Genomic DNA, 20,654 nt, shown 5'->3' with positions numbered 1-20,654 from the left:
GTCGGCCCAGCGTTTAGTCCGCCGGCCGCCGACGGGTCGTCGCAATTAGTTCACTCAGTTGAAACGAAGCCAGGACACGTTTGTGAATGGAAGAATGTGTCTTTCTTAACTTTGTTAGTTTGTACACTGTATCTAGCTCCGAGTCCAGGTCGCTCCACACAAGCGCTGCACAAGCGCACATGCGACGCTGACTGGTACGCTAGTAGGTAAGTCTAAGGCCACTTGAATGCGGGAGAAGAGTCAGCGAAGTCAATATAGGTACTACGGAAACAAAATCAACTGATACTTCTACCGTACAGCCTAAAACTAGGGAGCACGAAGCACTTTCTTGCGCTGGGAGAACAAGTACAGCGGTCAGCAGCATGACCACACATCTGCGAACGCTTTCCCGTCTAAGAAATGCAATTGCTAGACGTGAGAAAGTGGAAATTGGGGCGAGCGACGCTTACTGCACGAGTGCTGTACAGCAAACAGTCACCTAAGCTGCTTAAAATGCTAAAACTAAATAAAAGTGTAAACTGGTTATACATTATATACCTTATATTTCCATGCCAGCAGTGCTCGCCTGTGGCTGAGTGGTCTGCAGCGCTAGGTATGTTATTTTGCAGGTCACGAGTTCGAATCCCCAGGGTACATTCTTTTTTTTTTTTTTGTAAGTTGATTTTTTTTTTTTTTTTTCATTTTTGGCCGATGTTTTCTATCCGAGTTTACCATTTTTGGGCCGTAACGTTCACTGCTCCACGAGCGAGTTCGCAGAATGCGCGCAGACTGACAATGATGAGCTAGCGAGTTCTCGTCGGCGTGCTGTTGCCATAAGCACCGACTGCTTGCGGGCAGTGGGCACAGGCCAGAATCAGCGGACTCTTGGCCTGGTGCGAACACGCTTGTTACGATACAGGCATGAGTGAGGCAAGCTCCAAATATGGGGGAAAAGCGGATGGCATTTGAGCGTCTGCGGTGACGCGGAGGGCGTTCATCCACTGCGTAGGCGTCGGCTAGTGATTGCTACGACTTCAAGCCGTCCTGGGAGGCTTATCTTAGGCATTTTACAGCCGACAACACGGCAGAAGCGCGGTATGGCGATTATTGAGATATTGAGAATGCTCATCCAACGATAATGTCGGATGCCAAGCATGTTGTTTTACAGAACCAAAACTGAAACTTGTTCGAAGGCTAATCTTGCACATCATCCAATCACGGTGCATCTCCTCCCGACGTCACAGCCTTTAGTTGGTGCGGCCGCCGCAGACTGCGCATGGTAGTTTTTCTTCTTTCGGGCTTTGTAAAATAATTACCGACTAATCAACCGGATAAACGATGAAAAGTGTGTTAATTTGAGCCAGTCTACGCAGTGCAAGCAAAAACAGGAGCTTGACAAATTCACTTCAGTGTCCCCCCCTTGACAACCACTTACTCAAGATACACACAAGAGCAGCTCTGAGAAATTAACCACTTCTGCGCCACTTGCCACCCGACCTACGGCAAACAACCTCGGACAATTTAGCAAAAGCACAGCGTGGCAAATACAATAGTAGTCACCACCCACCGTCCACCCCTGGCCGTCGATGCTCGTGAGGTTGGCCCCGCGCTCCAGCAGCAGCTCAATGACCTTGCAGTAGCCCTCCCGGCAGGCCAGCATCAGCGCTGTGACGTTCCCCCTGCAAATGGCAACAGACCCACAGCAACCAATGACTTGGGTCACCGTCACTGCCTAAGCAGTCGGGATAGGTACCAACTTGGAACGTCGAAGCAAACAACTCCAAACCGAAGTGAACAACTCCAGCTTCAATCTGAACTACCCTATCTGAAAGTTTGAAGGTTTTCAAGGTATTCCAAGGTTGAAAACAAAGCCAGAGAGCTGCTTCAATGAACTCAGGTACATTGTATCATGTCGCGTTCAAAGCCAGAACTGCCCCACTAAAACTCGCGTAAAATAAATTCTCACAACAACACGCTTTTTCACAAACAGCTGCAAGCTCGCGTCATAAAGCAGAATTGCACGAAGCAGAAACTTTTGCCCTTTTTTCGGTAACACCAAGCATTGCTGTACTCCATAGACACCTGCTCGCAGCCCACTTACACACTATTGCAAGAGTCCATGTTTGCCATTTTCGCAATATATCTTGTAAAATTTCTTGTAGTAAGATGCAAGCATTACATCATGCAGGCTGGAAGGGGGTTTCTGCAGCTAATTCCGCGGTTCACAGCTCTCAAGGCTTTGGTGAAGCCAACTTTTAGGGGTGAAGAACCTTGGGGCTCAGGCTGTCAGTATCTCCTGTCGTCACAGTAAATCTGGTTGTCAAACGATGGTCAAAAAGCAAATGTGTAATGAATAAAACCAGTTCAGAGTAAACTAACATGCTTTAAACTAATTTGGAATACAGGAATAATCAGGATTTATTTGCATTAAAGGTCAAGTGCACTCAAATTTCACCTCGAAGAAATTTATTTTTAATGCATAGTAAGTACCAGCAAATCAGCTGGGACGCGAGTGGTAGCCCCGTGAAACGCCTCGTTAATTAGTCAGAAGCGTTTTAAAATGCTCCGCCGCAGACCACGCTGCACCTGCCGGCGGGTCGCGTAAACAGCCATGATGCGCCTGTGACGTTCCAGCCGACGGGGGCTTCTTCCTCTGGCCAGCCGCGCAGCTGGAGAGCTGGTCAAGCTATGTTGCGCATGCTTCACCCATTTGCTGCTCCGTGCGCGCGTAGAGCTTGCGCGCAGACTTTCTCCCGAGCTGCAGACCGTCCGGCCATTCGCTAGACGGCTGCAACGTCACTGCAATGGCCGCGCTCTCCTCGGTTTGGATTTCAAAATCGCCGATTTTTGCTGGCCGCTTGCGGCGTCCACGTGCGTATTTCGGCTGTTGTATTTTGCATCTTGCTTTTTTTTTAAAGCAGACTATACGAAAATAGGGTTTTCAAGCGGCCAAAATTTTGAGTGCAGTTGGCCTTTAATAACAGAAACTTGTTAAATTCCGTCTTGAAAGTGGTTTCAAACGCCAGGTTTTCTAGTGTAAAGCATACTTCATAACATGCTGCGGCGTGTGACACGAAGACGCCATCTCTCTCAACTAGGAAAGCACCGGCACGTCAGAGCTTACGTCATCACTAGGCGCAGCCAATCCCTGACACACGCCTCCCCACCCAAACATTAGCACCACACCGCGCACTCCCCATAACTGCACGTCAACTCCCCACTTTCCCTTTCTTGAAGAGAAAGATGGTTCACAACCGAAGCTTTCTCCATGCAAACTGATTCAATTCAAAGTCCGAAATCCACGCTGCCAAAGTCTGGAGCCTAAGTCCACTTCAGCTCAGCCAAAGACCAAAGCCAACACCTGTGCTACGAACACAAAGGAAATGAAAAACGCTTTGAAATGTGCGGATAACACAAGAAACCCAGGTTCGATTCCGAACACGGGAAGCGTCTTTTTTCTTGAGGCACGCACTCCCCGCACCTGCTCTTCGGCTCCTTGCCTCCTCGCCACTTCCCCTCACACTTCTTGGCCTAGCATTTTCCCCTCTCCCTTTCGCTGCACTGAGTTTTGAGCGATGCCAGGCATGAATAAAACTCAAGCTTAAAGGGACCCTGCAACACTCTTTGAGCAGTGCAAGTAAATCTGCACGACGTTTAGATCACACTGCCAGCAATTCCTGAGCCAAATTCTACACGCGCACGTGAAGCGGTGAGCACGCAAATTGCTGTGAAAGACGCAGAAAAACCAACAGCGCTCTCTTCAATTTTCCTCATTATTTACCCTGGCATGGCCTAAACGACGTTATTGCCGAAATGGCTGTCCTATTGGCTGTCGCTGGTCAACTTCGCAGCTTATTTCTCACATTTCCTGTGACAATTCACCATCGTTGGCGCTGTGTACCAACCTCTTCTATGCCTGAACCTATATGCACAGTTTTGGTGTCTTTTTCGTGTTTTGAGTGCACGCAAAGTTTGAGTGACGAACTCAATACTCCCCTTTCGACGAGACCACTTGACAACAAACATTTATTGCTGCAAAAATGCCCTACCAGCCTGAGCACGTGCTTGTGAGCAGGCAGCCATGCCTGTTTTTTTTTTTTGGCCCAAGACCGGAAACAGACCCCTCCAAGTTGCAGAGAAACGGAGAAAACTCCCCGGCCTGTGATAATTGAAGGCCACCAACGAGAACGCTGCGAGCCGCCCCCCTCTCCGGGAGAGATCACACAGCTTTCGTCGCGCTGTCCGCGGTCGAGTTGAGAGGCAACAATTATGCGCGATTTCTCGTCGCGCGTAGTTTCGGTGATAGTGAACGGATTATCATAATTCTTGTGAGAGCAGATTGGTGGGACAATGACTTTACCCCAAAAACATTCGGAGTAGTCAATGCTAAGTGCTGCAGAGTCCTTTCAAACTGCTACTCTGTTAAAAAGAACAACTAAATGTCAGATTCACAAAACCGGAACTAACAAATGCTACACACCGTTACTTTCATTGTCCATCTGCACACCCATTACCCATTTCATAAACCTGAAGCGTTCAGGCAGGTACGCACCCATCGTTGAAATTGGGCTCAGCCCCATGATCCAACAGGATCTTGACGCACTTGAGCACGGCTTCCTCGTCGCCTTTCCCCGAACCGCACGCCGCCATCAGGGGCGTCACCAGGCCTGAAAGTACACGACGCAAGTGCGACCGGTAAAAACTTCAGTACACAATCACACCAGTCAAGAAGAGACAAACAGAAAAACAAAAAGGTTAACCAGCGTAGACCCAGTGCTGTTTTCTGCTGACACTCCTTTTCCAGGAAGGAAGAGCAAGACGATAGAAAACTGCCGGCACGCTTTCAATGCCGATTTTTTTTTTTTTTCCTGGCCTCAATCTGCCGGGGTTAATTTTTTTCCTGTTCAATCGGTGGAAATTCTATGCTAGCAATGCACTACGATGCTCTGCAGAACACGTAAATGCTTTACTTGAGATTACTTTATCCAATAAAAAATCTCTGTGGAATACAAACAAATTAGCACTTAACTAATTACCAGAACAATTACCCATTAATTAGTTATTACCAAAACAATTGCCCATTAATTAAGATGCCCAGGTGTTTGGGAAACCTTTTAGACTGATATTCTTCAAACCAATGCACCACACAAAGCTGCGGCAGCTGGCAGCAAACATGCAGATTGCAGGTCCCCTTTAACTCACTATGGCCAACACGGCCATGCTGATGAGACAAGATGAAGCAACAAAGGTAAAGAAACAAGTGCTCTAATGTCTACAATTTACCCATATGCATTTACATGACTTCTCAATAGGTGGCACAACATGCCGTCAAAATATCCTCGCACAAGTCGTCTCAGGACTGGTCGGGAGTTTGGGAAAGAGGACATACGAGTATACCCGCATATGGCAATGTTGGCATGTGTGGTCGCCTGAGTTATCTTGGAAGTGGCAGTGAAAGGGTTAAAAAAATGGCCGCGTATCTGCTCCTTTCGTTGCAAATGTCGACGAAAGACGATAGTCGACTGGCGCCCCTGCTCACTAAAGGCCTCCCTTCTCTTTCCCGCTCAGCTCTCGTGCTGTTCCTCTCCCACCTTATTCCTCCCAAGATAACACGCGAGAGTCAATTTAAATTTAAATTCACCGCGTTTTACTGCTCCAACTTAGGTGCCTCGATGCCTGCGCTGCTGTACGGCGGAGATATGCGCGATTCCAGGCACCCTACTACAACGTTTGAAGAACCACATTGCCCTACTCCACGAGTGTTCCAAGCTGAGCGTGGAAGTAAGCTTTCATTGCTGTTGCCGTATGATTTCTTAAATGCCGGGCAACAGCAGGCGACAATTTTCTACAGTTGATGTAGTGTTTCATTTGCTATTGTAAAAACCAAGCATCCATAAATTTTTTAACAAAGGAACACTGCACCTTATATTTGCGTAATGTCTTGTTGAACAATGTTGACAAGTATGAACATTGACACTGCACTTAGACATTCAGATTTGGCGGTGGGTATATAAGACTACTGTGCAGCTTCTGTTTCACTTTGGCTGGGTGGCTGAATAGAGTCACAGATGGACAGACAGACATACAGACAGACCAAAATTTCTGCGTTTAAGTAGTCCATGAAAAACTATCGTCTTTAAAAAGTATGGTATACACGAGGCCAAGGTATGCCTGCAGATGCTGAGAATGAGGAGATGAGATTTCGGGCACAGGGCTAGCACATAACAAAATGCGAGCCAAATTACGTGTTCTCAGCACACCCATCCACCCCCTGTAAGGCGACAAAAGTGCCGCACATTTAAATGCAAGTTTTGTCAGAGCACACACACACACAAAAGAGGAGCAAGTACAAAATAACCACACTGCCGTGCAGCTTAAAATCTCAAACTAAATTGCAAAAAAAAAAAGTATATATTGAACTGCACTAACGTTGATTGATTGATTACGGAGTTTTTAACGCGCCAAACATACACCTTGGCTACGAGGCATGCAGCAGTGGAGGGCTCTGGATTAATTTTGAGCTCTGGATTAAATCTCGACACACGGGCGTTTTTGGTTTTTGCCTCCATCAGAACGACAGCCACCGTGGCCCAGATCGAACACGTGACCCTGTGCTCAGCAGCACAACACTGAGCCACCAGGGTGGGTAACTCGGACAAGTATAGAGGACTTGCAGGTGTCGAAACCAACACCAGCTCATGCGCACATGAACAATGCTCGAAGTCTACTCAATGCCAAACCTACCACACAGCTTCGCCCCCAATTTAAATGAAAAAACGTGTCAGCAATGCTATTCAATTTTACTGCTTCATTTTTAACTTCGGCGCCTGGCAGAGTTGTTAACTCTGAAAAAAAGCTAAGGAAAAAGCCATTCCTGCATTCTTCTGCATTCAATGCCTCAGTCATCCCCGACCCCTGCCAACCTGCAACCCGACATGAATGACGGATACAGGTGGAAACTTTTTATAAACGTACCTTGAAGGTAATTCACGTCTGCTCCGTTGTCAACCAGGAGTTGCACCATCTCCACACTGGCATTGCAACAGGCTTGCACCAGGGCGGACCATTGAGCCCTTGATTGCATGGAAACCTTCGCCCCTGCCGCGCCAAAACAAAAAATGTTTACAGAACGGCAGACCTTTCTATAATGCACACAATGCACTAATGTCTTCTGTACTTCCCTTTTGTGAAAGATGTTTTTTAGATGCCTGTTTCCTTCATCCCTGCTCAAATGACTGCAAGTGAACTCATGCTGCGTGCACTTTGTTATTTTCTCTCAACAGTGGAACCTGCTAGATCCAATAACGCTCACACGGTTGGCGCGAGTAGTTTTTCGGTTTGTCAGCCTGAACTCGATAACTGCTGCGACATTCGGCAGAGACTAGAGGCATGTTGCACCGGACAGAGGCCGCTGTGAGCACAGCATTTTTCTACTAAAGTTGTCTGTAGTGCAAGCTAGGGCATCGGTAAAGGAGTTGCGATTCCTCGACCCGTTATCACCCTGTGCCTGCAGAATGCCGTGCCAACGATCTATGGGGTTGACACTGAGACACGGTGTAAAGAGAGACGGCCCTGATGAATGCATCGGTTAGTCCCTGCCACTTGTATTGATCTGGCTGGTCGGCTACAATATCAACAGCTGACGTAATTTCGTCTGCGCCCGTTAAACTGTTCGTTCTTCTCGGCTTTCTTATCACGACGTTACCTTAGATGCCTTTTTTGAGTGTGCGCCCATGCGTGACTCGTGAGTCGTGATAATCCTAGCTAGGACTGGGCGCCGACACTTACGTAGTATGAATGCTACGAACCGAGCCCGTGATATGCGTGGCATCTTTCCTATAAAAAATGATCCCCCCCCCCCCCCCCCCCCACCCCAACAACCAGGATGAAGAAAACGGCGCTGCTGCTTGCGAGGCAAACATCAGCGCAACGCGCCTATAGCCCCCCCTCCCTCTCGCAGGCATTCGTTGCATGAACAATGCTGTTACTGCGAATGTTCTCTCGCACGCGGCAAGAGATTTGGGAGCACACTGAGTCACGCTTACCCCGTGCAAGAAGTTTGCGCGCTAACTCGACGTTGCCTTTGGTTACGGCAACTCGAAAATCGCCCTGCAGCTCCGGCGACACCTGCTCGAAGTACGCATCCGGGTCTTCCTCCGTTGCGGTGCCTCCAACACCATTCTGAGGAAGCACGGCTTGCTGCAGCGACGGTGGCAACTAGAGAAGGAAGAGTGAAGATACTTAAAAAAAATCGTTCTGTGTAGTCACAACAACAACAGCGCACCAGATATTCAACAACGAAGACGAGATGAAACCACAGATGTCAAGTCCCGGTGCATTTACCGCCAAAGAGGTCATGTGTGAGATGACTTACCCCAGCGAATTCGGGTGACGGTGCTCGAGGAGCAGCTGGTAGGCGCTCGTGCAGCACGTCATCCGAAAAGACGATCTCATCTTCGGAGTCCGTCCAGTCGTCGACGTAGTCGGCTGGATATCCCGCCATGTTTTCGAACGCCTTTCAACCACAGCTGAGCGCACTTCCCGCTGCTTCAGGCGTCTGGCGCTCGGCCCAACGGCCCAACTGTGGTTTCACGCGAACCACGTGTGCGGAACGCCCCAACAACGCGACTCAAACCTCGATTGCCTCGGTGTGCCCGCCGTTCGCTTTCGTGCCGGGCCGTGCACAAACCAGCACAAACAAACGCGCGCACGTGTGCGACGGTGCTGCCACGCCCGGCAAAAAATATTGAAGTTGATTTCGGCCTGAAAAATCCGCGGAAGCAAGCAAGTTTTTAGAGTGAAAATGATAATAAAAAAAGAAATCATTTAGTAAAAAATTGCACGGGTATATTTTAAATCCGAATTTCCAAATGCTTGATAAACTAATTGTTCATCCACACTGAAAACGAGACCACCTGACAAAACGTGGACGGGTGAACTGGGAAAAGCACTGGGTTCTCTGAGCCACTCTGAGCACAAAAGCTTGCTTAAACTACAGTGCTCTAGAAGGTTCTAGAGCACTATACTTAAACGCAGACCACGTAAATTTAATCACTCGTAAATTTCTTTGCTCAGAAAACCCATCAACTCATTCCCATTTTTGACAAAGTGCTGCATTGTAATTTGTAATCATGCATTGTGCAAGGTATTTTACTGCCGAGGTACACTCATAGTTTCAGATTATTTCGACAAAAAAATTTGAATGCACCTACAGGAACATACACAACATGACAAACCTTAGGTATATGCCCATAATCCGTTCATCCCTCAAGGAAGTAAAGCCAATTTTAAGTTACAAGTCTGAGCTATCGCTTTTACAGGTACTCTTTGAAACGGGAGCATGTTGATTTTTAATGCATGAGCATTCCTCTCGCATTACTTGGCACCCAGACTTTTATTTCTCGATTAATTGTTATTCTTTAGATAAAGAACCATTCTTTACCTTAAAGGAGCCATGAAGAGAAAATACAACTTTGTTTAATTTGAAAGAACTAGGATTCAGTATCTCACTAAGCTCCATTACAGTCACAAAAGATGTTTTTTAACGAAAAAAAAAGCAAAAAGTATTTAAAAACTTTCAAATTTGGCGCCACAGTGACGTGTTAGGAGCAAGAATGACGTCATACGGGCCAACAATAAAACATAATTTTCAGTGCGTTAACTGCCCTTTAGCATTCAAGTGATGCGGTCAAATGGAACTAGAGGCCCCATTACAGACGTCCAATCATGTGTCGTCACGACAGGTCAGTTAGGCGGCCGCCAATCGCACAAACAAGGTTCCGTGACGTCATAGAAAAGTTGCGGGAAATTGGCTAGGGGGTCGCGACTGCTTCACACGTTTTCTTTAATATCTCCGTTATTTGTTCGAAGATTGCAATGATATTGGTATCATTGTTATCGGGACTAAGCAGTCTTTCTAATAAACCCAACTTGTATTTTGTCTTCATGGCTCCTTTAAGTCGTTTCCATGAGGTCCCTCTGTTTTGCAGCAACGCACTTGCATAAAGTTCTGAAGCCGACTTTTATCGTGGTTCAGATATCTTAAAGGAGCCATGCAGACAAAATAAAAGTTCCGGCAGCAAACGATGTCGTATCCCCTAAAAAATTAATCAACTTATGTTAAAATTTTGATTCTCCCGCCAAATTGTGTTTTTGTGACGTCTGCCACGAAGTCACAAGGGCGGTTATTCAAACGAACCTCCAGGGCGACATTAGACTCTGCAGCCTTGCAGCCCTTGCTTACTGTCAGTCATCACAGACGGCGCTACCATACTGATCAACGAACCGCGGTTACTTTGTTTTTGACCGTATTTGCAGCTGACTTTATTTTGTTACAGTATAAAGTAATCCTTACGTGAAACATGGGGTATGCTCGACAAACAGGATCACGTAAGTGCACGTCGGCCAGTATCATGCAAGACAACCCCAAGGCGGCGGACTGCTGTGCAGCTAAAACAAGCATAGTGTGCCCAGTAGCAACATCAGTGCGCATCTGTGCTTCTGTTTGCGTGTATTTTCGTAACTTTCATTGTTTACCCCACCATTCTTATTGCTGTAAAATAAATATGCATTACATTTAAGCGCAAATACCTCGTTGGGCAAGCTTATAAGCCCTGCCTAATTTGTTTGCTCTTGCTGACCTCGGACAATCGCACAGCTGGGCATATGACATCATAGGTTCTGTTGCGGGAAATGAGCTAGTGGGTCGCATGGTCATTCACGTTCTTCACACGAACCTGAAAATAAAACGTATTATCCGAAAATCGTATTATCATGCAAATAGGTTAAAAAAAGGAAAATATGCATGCTCCGTCAGCAACTCACTTTTAAGAAGCAAAATTGAAGCAACTGCTCAATTTGTGCTGCGCTTTCTTTGAATGTCCAGGAGTAAATTCTCCAAAAACGTCCAAAAAGAAGCTGCCGGTATTTGTTGCTTTGGCAGACACTACCTTGTGCGACAATCCGTGTTGTGCCGTAAATGGGTGCTTGAAAGTTTTGAATTTGCAAGGACCGCGCGACGTTGTCAACTATTTCGCGTAGGACTGACCCGTCGAAGTTCACTCCTGTGACTATAGCTTCCTTGAACTATGTAAGCAGGATATTTTCCTTTTACTCATGCTTCGCACCTCGCGTTTTCTTTTTTACACCAGGTCCAACAACTTGCAGTTTCTATAGAAGTTACTCTTGCTGATCGAGAATAGTGTTGAGCGTTCACACTGGCAAAGAGAGCTCGATTGCCAATTCTACGCCCTTCCTCTTCGGGGGCGTACCATTTCCGTTTGCGCCTTGCATTTCTTTGACGTTGTCACAAGCCTGGAAACAGCTAGGGCCGCGCATAGAAAGAGAACAAATCACTGCGTGGGAAGCACGGTTCATGGAGAAGTTGGGAAGGGAAGCCGCGCCTGCCACGATCATTGCGCGCGCCTTTTCCTTGATTATGATACGATTTGCTACATGGCGGGGTGCATCGCTCGACTTATCGTCAGCCTTGTACGGATCGCAGAACCGGCGCTTCCGCTGCCTCGGCGTCTCTGCAACGTGCAGACCGTGGCTTGTTGGAATGCGATTTGAGCGAGTATACCGAAGCATAAACATAAGATTACTAGAAATGTCGGTCGAGATCCGCTTTCGCGATCGTATTATCCAATTTTCGGCAAAAATTTGATCGTAATGAACACACGAAAATGCATTATTTCTAAGGGACGTTGGCACGGAACGAAAGGGAACGTAACAAAAAATGTATTAGGCAGAAAAACGTAATATGCCGAATCGTATCAACGAGATTCCGCTGTACAGTCAAACCCCTTTATAGCGAACTGCAATATGCACCGCGATTAGTTCGATATATCCAATAGTTCGATATATCCGAACCCGCCTATAACGAGCTTATTGTTACGAGTTCACAATCCGCGGGAGCCCCCGCCACCTCCCCAACTCCGCCATCCGCGTATGCAGAAACGAACGCAGTACAGCAGCCATTACCATACCAAAATAATCCATTTATTGCAAGTAATAAAGCTACTTTCCGCCTTAACTGCCCACGTTGCAAAAAAAAAATGGTGATTTTTGTTTTCACTTTCGTTTTGGCGGCTTCAACTAGCATAGCATTCTCGACACGAAACACTGTTTGTACCAGTTCGAGTCCGTCCGCGTCCTCAAAAATCTAAGAAGCATTGGCGGAGCACATCGACTGCCGAAAGCGCTTTATTATAAGCGTCAGACGGATTTCACTCGCGACATCATCGGGAACGTTGGCGAGCTCTTCCCACCGTTCACCGATGCTGCTGTCTTGGTCCGGACTCGCTGACTGGGCGGGTTCCGTCGCGAGTCCCGCACATCGGAAACAGTTACGGAAAGTATTGGGCGTCACGTCGCTCCGTGCGAGGCGCAATGTCTCAGGCGCGGCTCTTTCTCCGTGGTCGCGGCCAATCCACATCTCAATGAATGAATGAAACTTTATTAATGATACGGGGGGCTTGGTAGCCTAGTTGGGGAAGAGGGGAGAAGGGAAAGGGAGTGGGGCGGCCGTCAGAGTCGTCCGGTCAGGTCTGCCGCTCGCACGAACTCCCACAAAAAAATGATCGTCGCCGCTCGATATCATGCATTTCGGCGGCCATTCTAGGCGCCCAGAGTTCGATCTATCGGATGTGAACTTCGTTATAAGGGATATGTTTCCCATGTATTTCCGTAACTGAATTATTTTTGTTCGATATATAGCATAATTCGCTCTATCCGGGTTCGTTATGCCGGGTTTGACTGTATATAGATTATTTGGGCGACATGTGCTTTAAAAGTAGTGTCAGCATGATTCTAACGAGGCAATCTTTCGAATAAACAAAACTTGTGTTTTGTCTGCATGGGCCCTTTAAGAGGCTCTGTACATGGCACTTCTTAAAAAGAAAAGTGTCTTTCCAGCAATGCATGCGTGTAATAGTGAAGCCAACTATATGGGGGTTCCGTGTATAGGAGAGTGGACAAGCTATTTGACAATTGCCACTTGTGAGTTTTGCAATTTCTTTTTTATTAATTTCGTGATATCTTCGTCTAAATTCATGCCTGGGCTCATAAACGGGCCTGCAGTATGTCGTAAAAGAAATAAACCATATATTTATGCGCATTCGTTGAATTTCTTCCACCCTTTCTTTCATATTCTTTCGAACAAAGGGAGGTTGGGGGTCCTTGTTGGGTCCCTGCACTGTTGAGCGGCCTTGCAGAAAGAGCAGTGCAATTGACGACCTGAAAATAAATGAAAGAGAAGGGATGGTAAAAGCTGCAACAAGTCAAGGCATGCAAAATGTTCGTCAGGTTAAGACGCTCGTTATTGTCTGGTTTTCCTCTAAAACATTTAAGCAGTACCCTGGAAAGCAGCACATGTTGGGTGAAATTGTTTATTGAAACTGATTTTACTGGCTTGCAACTCGAAAATTGAAATTACGTACCGATTAACCAAGTGTGAATCCTTGGCACAAACCCAATTTGTTGGCCTATGTATGTATGTATGTGTGTGTGTGTGTGTGTGTGTGTGTGTGTGTGTGTATGTATGTATGTATGTATGTATGTATGTATGTATGTATGTATGTATGTATGTATGTATGTATGTATGTATGTATGTATGTATGTATGTATGTATGTATGTATGTATGTATGTATGTATGTATGTATGTATGTATGTATGTATGTATGTATGTATGTATGTATGTATGTATGTGTGTGTGTACACTGCGGCCATACCAAACTGTGTCATACACCATTCCTTCAGTGCCATCCACAAATACAACCGTCACACCACTGATACCTGATGCGATTGTGAACGTTGGGGCCAAATACTCACACTACTGTCTTCACCTCTATTTTTCTCTATGCCTGCTCCAAGACATCGGCATCTTTGGTTGTATAAGGTACCATGAAGCAACAACAAAAATCGGCCATATTGAACACTTGCAAACCTAGTTATCACAAGAAAGAGGTCTGTTTGGCTTGTTTTTGCAAAGATTGTGCACGCAGTGTTTCATAAAAGTTAGGCCTCCCTTTGCTTCAGTGTTTCGGCAGCCAACTTTGCCTTTGCTTGAAATTTCTCAGTTCGCCGCCTAGCCAAATACACTGGATGATTGGATTTGCCTGTAGCTTGCTTTGAAGTGCATGCACTGACGGCCTAGCCAACCATTGCAACACTGAAGGTTTCAAACGAAATCGCTACTCAAACCTGATGCAAACAGCGGCTGCAACCACTGTTTGCGTCACGATAAACTGGAAGCAAGAGAGGCAGCGGTGATGTATAGCAGTATAGGAGCAACCGAATACAACTCTACGCATGTACCGAGTGGTTTGGTCAGTTTCGGTCAAATCAGTCCTGCTTCCCTGAATTCCTACACTTTTTGCAGCTTCGGACAACTAAGCTATATGTTCCTTCACAGGACATGTGATCAGTATTGGCGCTTTGTTGAAGGAAAAAATTAGTGCAGCTTGCACTATTGGTGCAAGGCTTTAGAATCGATCTAGATTCTCCTAGATCGATTGTAGATTCTAGATAGATTCTAGATAGGGTCGATCTAGATTCTCCCCACACTGACAGCGGATCCCAGGAGAGAGGGGGCAGAAGGAGCAAGTCTATGTACGTTCCTCGTACGGCAAGCGGCAACCCAAGACTGTCACCCATGACATTAATGGCCACTAAGACATCGTCGTCGCCGCCGACTGAGTCAAGCCCGCTTACGTCACCTCTCTCCAACCCACCCAGGGCTTCCCTGTCTCAACGACCCAGCCCCGAAATTCCCAAGCCCAACCGACCAAAAACGTCACGTGGGCCTCACAACGGCTTCCGGCCCTACGGAGGGGAGCCCTGTAGAGACCGGGACACCACGGGCCTGCCACTCCAAAGACGACGACGAAGGCGGGAGCTCCTCATGTGGCACAAGCCCACGCATAATCCTGGAGGACAACGACGGGTGCTCCTCATGAGGCGCATGCTGACACGCGCTCTATTTTTTGCTAAAGCTACACGCGCGAATGTCCTGCCGGGTGCCTCGCGCGAGGGGAATTTTTTCTTGGTATTTTTTTAATAATGCAAACAAACCAAGCTCGAGAATAAACAGGCCTGCTGTTAAAACTTTGCCCTTTTAACGTCCCGCAAATTTTTACGTCGAACCAATCACTCGCACTCGGCTCGCAGCCTTCCTCGACAAGTGGTACTATCACCCCAAGTATGGGCGCGTAGATCCAGCGGCAGCCAGGAAAGACGTTGCACACGCCAGACGATTTAAGCCCTTCCGGTGCAAGTTGTGCAGTATAGCCTGTGGTGGCGGCCCCTCTTTTCATGTTTTCGATATATTCTACCTTTAAAAAAAGCTACACGTAAAAGTGGTATATTCGTGTTCACAGTGAGCCAATCTATCAATCTAGAGCAACTCGTATTGTGACTTCGGTGTACTTTTAAACCCTCGCCTATAGTTCATACCACAAGCTAGGTGCTGCACTGTGGAGGCTACATTGTTGTCCACAGTGCGCCCACTGAGGGCGCCTAACTCGCCGTGAAGGGGGTCCTGAAAGGATATTCCCTTCTCCCCTCTCGGCAAGTGGAACCGCAAGGCCCCGGCGCCTTTTGTCGCTTCCTTCGCGGTGAGTTAGGCGGCCTGAGGGGGCGGGCTGTTGACAACAATGTAGCCTCCACAGTGCTGCATCTAGCTTGTGGAATGAACTATAGTCACGCGACATCACACGGGAAAGGCTACGAGCGAGCACAGCTGCGACACCTCTGCGCAGCGGACCACGTGGCGAGGCATGGCGTAGCAGAGCGTTTGCTCTAATTCACTCAAATTCTTTCTGTTGCAGCAACCAACATCTAAGCGTTATTCTCCACTGGTGAGACACAGCTTAGAGGGGCAAGAGACCGCCACTCCAAGCTGCTGGCTTCTAGCTCTCACCTTAAGTAGTCAGGGCCTTGCGTAGCGCCATATGGAAGCCCCGGGAGGCTGGGAGCAGCGGGAACTCTGGGAATACACCGTTCCCCTCGCTACTCTGGGCCCCTGGGTAATGAAAAGGAGGAGAAAACACCCAGGCTGCCTTTTTTATATATCCACATCTTGCACCTCCTACTGCACCATTCGATGTACAGTGTTTGTCAAAATTTTCTAGGCCACTCTAAAAGATTCAAAGCAAAGGCGTAATCTTAAATAGTCAGGGAGTTATTTGATAACATCGAGAAAGAAAGGGGCTTTCTGCGGTTTTCTAGGTTAAACCATTTAACTCTCAACCTGGAGGTAAAGTAGCATATTGAATTCTTTGGGGCCTAATAAATTTTGGAATGGCCCGGAAACTCTTGACAATAACTGTACTTCGTAACATTCCTTCTGTCGGTGATAATACTCGAGTCTCCGTCTATTGCCCCTCCCGCTTGGGCCGGAATTTCGGCCCGCAGCACCAATAAATAAATGAATAAACGGCATTCCGTTTGCTTAACAGCGTTTGAGGTAAGAGGCGAGGCAGTGGAAGTGGTAAGCGAATATACCTTCTTAGGCCAAGTTGTGACCCCGGATCCCAACCATGAGGCAGACATAGTAAGTCGGATAAGAGTAGGGTGGAGTGCATACTGCAGGCATCGTCAGATAATGAATGGCAGCCTACCATTGTCTCTGAAGAGGAAAGTGTAAGACAGCTGCATCTTACCGGTACTGACCTACGGGGCAGAAACTTGGATGCTCAACAAGAGTGTCCAATTAAAATTGAGGATAACTCAGCGGGCAATGGAACGGAAGATGATAGGTGTAACATTACGGGACAAAAAGAGAGTGGAGTGGGTCAGGGAACAAACGCGTGTTAAGGACATATTAGTAGAAATTAAGAAGAAATGGGCATGTAATGCGAATGTAATGCAGGGCATGTAATGCGAAGACAAGTTAACGGTTGGTTATTAAAGGTAACGGAGTGGAAACCTAGAGAAGGCAAGCGTGGCAGGGGCCGGCATAAAGTTAGATGGGCAGGTGAGATCAAGAAGTTTGCGGGGATAAAATTGGTCGCAGTTAGCACAGGACCGGGATAATTGGAGGGCTATGGGAGAGGCCTTTGCCCCACAGTGGGCATAGATTGGCTGATGATGATGATGATTGTTTGCTTAACATCCGTAGGAATTCTCGGAGCTGCACATACGTATAATGAACTCATTGGCAGAGATGCTAAAAGTCTGCAGGACCTAAAACTAACAAAGTTCATCTCTCCATCACCTAGAAACCAAGAATTCCACGAGCACTTGCAGGTGATTACTACAGTTATGATGTGGAACTATAGCACGCAAACCAAATGTTGTTACCACCGGGCAATGGAGAACTCCCGTTTCAGAATTGGGACCACTTTTACAAGCATTGTTGCTGGGCTCATTGCAGTCTCGGTGGGCCACGATGTTTCGCCGAGCAGGCAGGGATACTTTGTTCATCATCATCATTGTCATCATCATCATCAGCAGCCTTTTTTACGCCCAATTCAGGATGAAGGCCTCTCCCATTGACTCCCAACTGCCCTATTCTGGGCTGCCCGAATCCATTCTTTGCTAGTAAATTTCGCCATCTCATCTCCTCCTAATTCCCAGTCATGGTATGAGTGCCATGGGGGGTGGTCGTGTTGACGGACAACAGCCCACACCACTGAATATTTGTCTGAAAGTTTCAAATATGTTTTCTCATACTGCTTCACAGCAGCGACCCTAGTTCCATGCATCAGACATAGAACCTTCAGTACGAGTTCTTCACACAAGCTAAAAGCTGCTTCCATGACAACTCAGCGAGTGGCAAACCTAGACAAAACAATCCCCTAAAATGTGCCTATTAAGGGGGGACACTGGTCTTGGGGACATTTTTGTTATTTTTGAACCTATGTGCTTGAGATTTACACACTAAGTGTATTTAACCCACTGAGCACAAATACGCAGTCAGTTTTTGTCTATATAGTCCAAGTTCAGAGTTGTGCAACGCGTTATGTCATTCTGTTTTGGGCAATTTTTTAACTATCTACTTAAGAAATACTTCAATACTTTTTGTCCCTTTGTGCTCTAGAAGGACCAGGGAGTGCAACTATACCATAGCAGTAATTTTAGCATCGTTTCTGCAGTTGCTGTAGAATTATGTCAGGTCATCAATTAATCAATTACCAATGTTTTCGTAAAACGAACTGCATAAAAAAATTGTACTAGTATAAGGAAATTTTATATTTTTGTGGTTTTATTGCGCTGTCCAGTTCTTCAGCTTTTTAATTAAGCAAAAATGATACAAATCTGACCAGTAAATTCCAAGATATTGTACCCGACAGTTGACCTTGTGGAAAAAAAAAATTGGTTCGAGAATACAAGTCACGAAGTTTGGAAACGCAGGTAAAAATGGCCATTTAGCCAACTTCAGATGGCGACAGCTTTGTAAATATTTATGGTACAGCTATAATATTTTGCAGGTACATTCTTTGGTACCTATAGACTTCAAATAAAATTAATACAGAAAACTGATTTTTTTTTTCGGCACATTTCTGGTCCTCAAGACCAGTGTCCCCCCTGAACACAACGACCAAGCTTGTATATTCTTCTTTCCTATTGGGGGCTTTTAAGCTTTTGTAGCCCGTTGTCGGGTGCCAAAAAGGGTGTTCGGGGTTAAATATTTTTTCACAGTGATAAACAAGCGCATTATTTGTAAACATGATGCACTTTGTTTGTAGAAGTTTTCTTTTTGGACTAGGGTGCAGCACAATGTTTTCAGCACGAGCCATGTGGATCCCAGCTGCACACCGTTTGCCGAGAAGCATGGCCGCTTTTTCACTGCGTACATTTAACACTTGTGCATTTAGCGAAAGCGATGATGACTTTTTGGTGAGGAAGGGAATCACGTACTTCCATCAGATAGTGATGGCAATGATTCGAAAGAAACGAGTGCTCAAATATCGATAATGGAGTCGCGTGCAGAATTCAAAAGAAAAAAAATAAATATTGCCGTGTAGCCAAAGATGACGAAGACGTTTTGAAGGAAAAAAAAATTTATTGGAGCGAACTTGTGTTCCCCTAACAACTCAAAAAATACACAGGTGACGAAGCAGCAGTCAACAAAGTGACGTGCGCAGGCGAGTGTCAGTGAATCGAATGCAACGGCGTCTACTCTGCGGGCATTTATCTTTCGGCGCGGGTGTTTCTAGAACCGTCGAATTACATCGAGAACACTGTTCATCAAAAAAGACAATTCTAGGCTAGTGACGTTAGGGCGAAACATTCTCCCTATCAAATAAGATAACTTGCGTGGCATAAGAAGGAAAGAATGGAGCACGCGCTACCCTTGGGACACCGATAACACAGCCCTGCGCAGGTGGGCGGTAAAAACAAAACAAACAAATTCAACGCATGGTTCGCGACAATATCCTGCGAGTTTCTTCCAGTTTGGGTTTTTTTTTTTCGTGGCACCGGAAACTGCCAAAATAATTTCAGAACAGGACAGCCGGAAAGTAGGTAAAGGTTTCGGACCACAAGGCTAGGGTTAATGAGAGAGTCTACACGGAGTTCGTGAAGTGAACAACCAACCTTTTTGCGCAAACTCCTTCAGTGCTTCCGGAGTTGGCAGCTCTCCCGGAAACTTTGAAGCCCAGGTGTCTGACAGTTGAAGCCAGCGTTCAAGCCGCGTGCCAAACCTGGTGCATGAAGAGAATGGTTTGTTCACAACGGTGCTCACCAATAACTAATGACATGATTTAATTTAAGTCAAAATAACTACAGTAGACTCACGATAATACAAACTCGAAGGGACCCCACGATTTTGTTAGAATTATCAGAAGTTTGAATTATCAGAAGTTCCCATATTATGACTCTGGGCAAGGTGACAGCACACAATATGATTAGACATTATTTTAATCACATTTGGTTTTCAATTTTTAAGCTTTTTTAACCCTAACTGCAGAAAATGAACAGAAAACAGAGGCGTAAGGTCCACAAGCCAAATGCCCTGTGCGACATTTTCGTAACTGCCGTGTCGTTTTTCTTTTTTTGCCGACACGCGGCACACGATTGTGCGTTTTTCTTTTTTGTTTTTGCGACATAGACCCGCGTGGTTTTGACCGCTTCGACAAGTGTAGGCAGTCAATCATGTTTAGACGTTTTTTGAGGCCTGTTCGTTGTTTTGGTTTCTAATTCGCAACGTGGAAATGGTAAACAAGGCTAAAGTTGAGAAACATCAGTGTCTACGTACCTTGCTTGTGCTTCGTTTCGAACGTTTGTTTACTAGCAATTCCTTCTTCCGTGAAGGCTTTAGGCGCTTATTTTTTTATTTTTCGGCTGTTGTGATTATATAAGCACGCAAATTTTCAAATAGTTGCGGGAAAGCCGTAGATATTTTGCGGTGTGGACATGCAAGAAGTACGAATTAACCGAACTACGGAGCTTAAATTAAGTGGCTTTTAAATACATCGAAAGAATAGCGGGCCAACCAAAAATTTGAATTTTGCTTGAATTAACCGAAAGTACGAATGATCAGAGTTTGAATATAATTCTACTTTGCACTGGTGGATCTGGAGCCCATTTTATTTCCCACCTACAAAGGATTATCCTATTGCGGGTTACTGACATGCTTCACTGCAAAGCACTTTGTCTGGCTTCAATGCGAGACCTTGGGTTCAACCAGAACTGATTGCCGTGCCAATCTATTCGCGTTTATCTCTCTCAA

General features: G+C 46.2%; 1 protein-coding gene across 1 annotated transcript in view; it reads right to left on the bottom strand.

Annotated features, from left to right (window-relative positions):
- The window catches only part of LOC144153035 (ankyrin repeat, SAM and basic leucine zipper domain-containing protein 1-like), a 29,850-nt gene extending 21,154 nt beyond the window's left edge, over positions 1-8,696 (bottom strand). Inside the window, exons 1-5 of the mRNA XM_077684667.1 lie at positions 8,354-8,696; positions 8,025-8,196; positions 6,955-7,077; positions 4,532-4,646; positions 1,547-1,658 (exon numbers count right to left, since the gene is read on the bottom strand). Coding sequence (XP_077540793.1) covers positions 1,547-1,658; positions 4,532-4,646; positions 6,955-7,077; positions 8,025-8,196; positions 8,354-8,482 — 651 coding nt within the window. The 5' untranslated portion in view covers positions 8,483-8,696. The remainder of the gene's footprint in view (positions 1-1,546; positions 1,659-4,531; positions 4,647-6,954; positions 7,078-8,024; positions 8,197-8,353) is intronic.
- Between the last annotated feature and the right edge of the window lie 11,958 nt (positions 8,697-20,654).

This window comes from Haemaphysalis longicornis, unplaced genomic scaffold (assembly GCF_048455015.1).
Source record: "Haemaphysalis longicornis isolate Haplotype H1 unplaced genomic scaffold, Haemaphysalis longicornis Haplotype H1 scaffold_9, whole genome shotgun sequence".
Classification (NCBI taxonomy): domain Eukaryota; kingdom Metazoa; phylum Arthropoda; class Arachnida; order Ixodida; family Ixodidae; genus Haemaphysalis; species Haemaphysalis longicornis.
The sequence above is the reverse complement of the archived record's forward strand: the minus strand, read 5'-3'. Positions and strand labels throughout refer to the sequence as shown.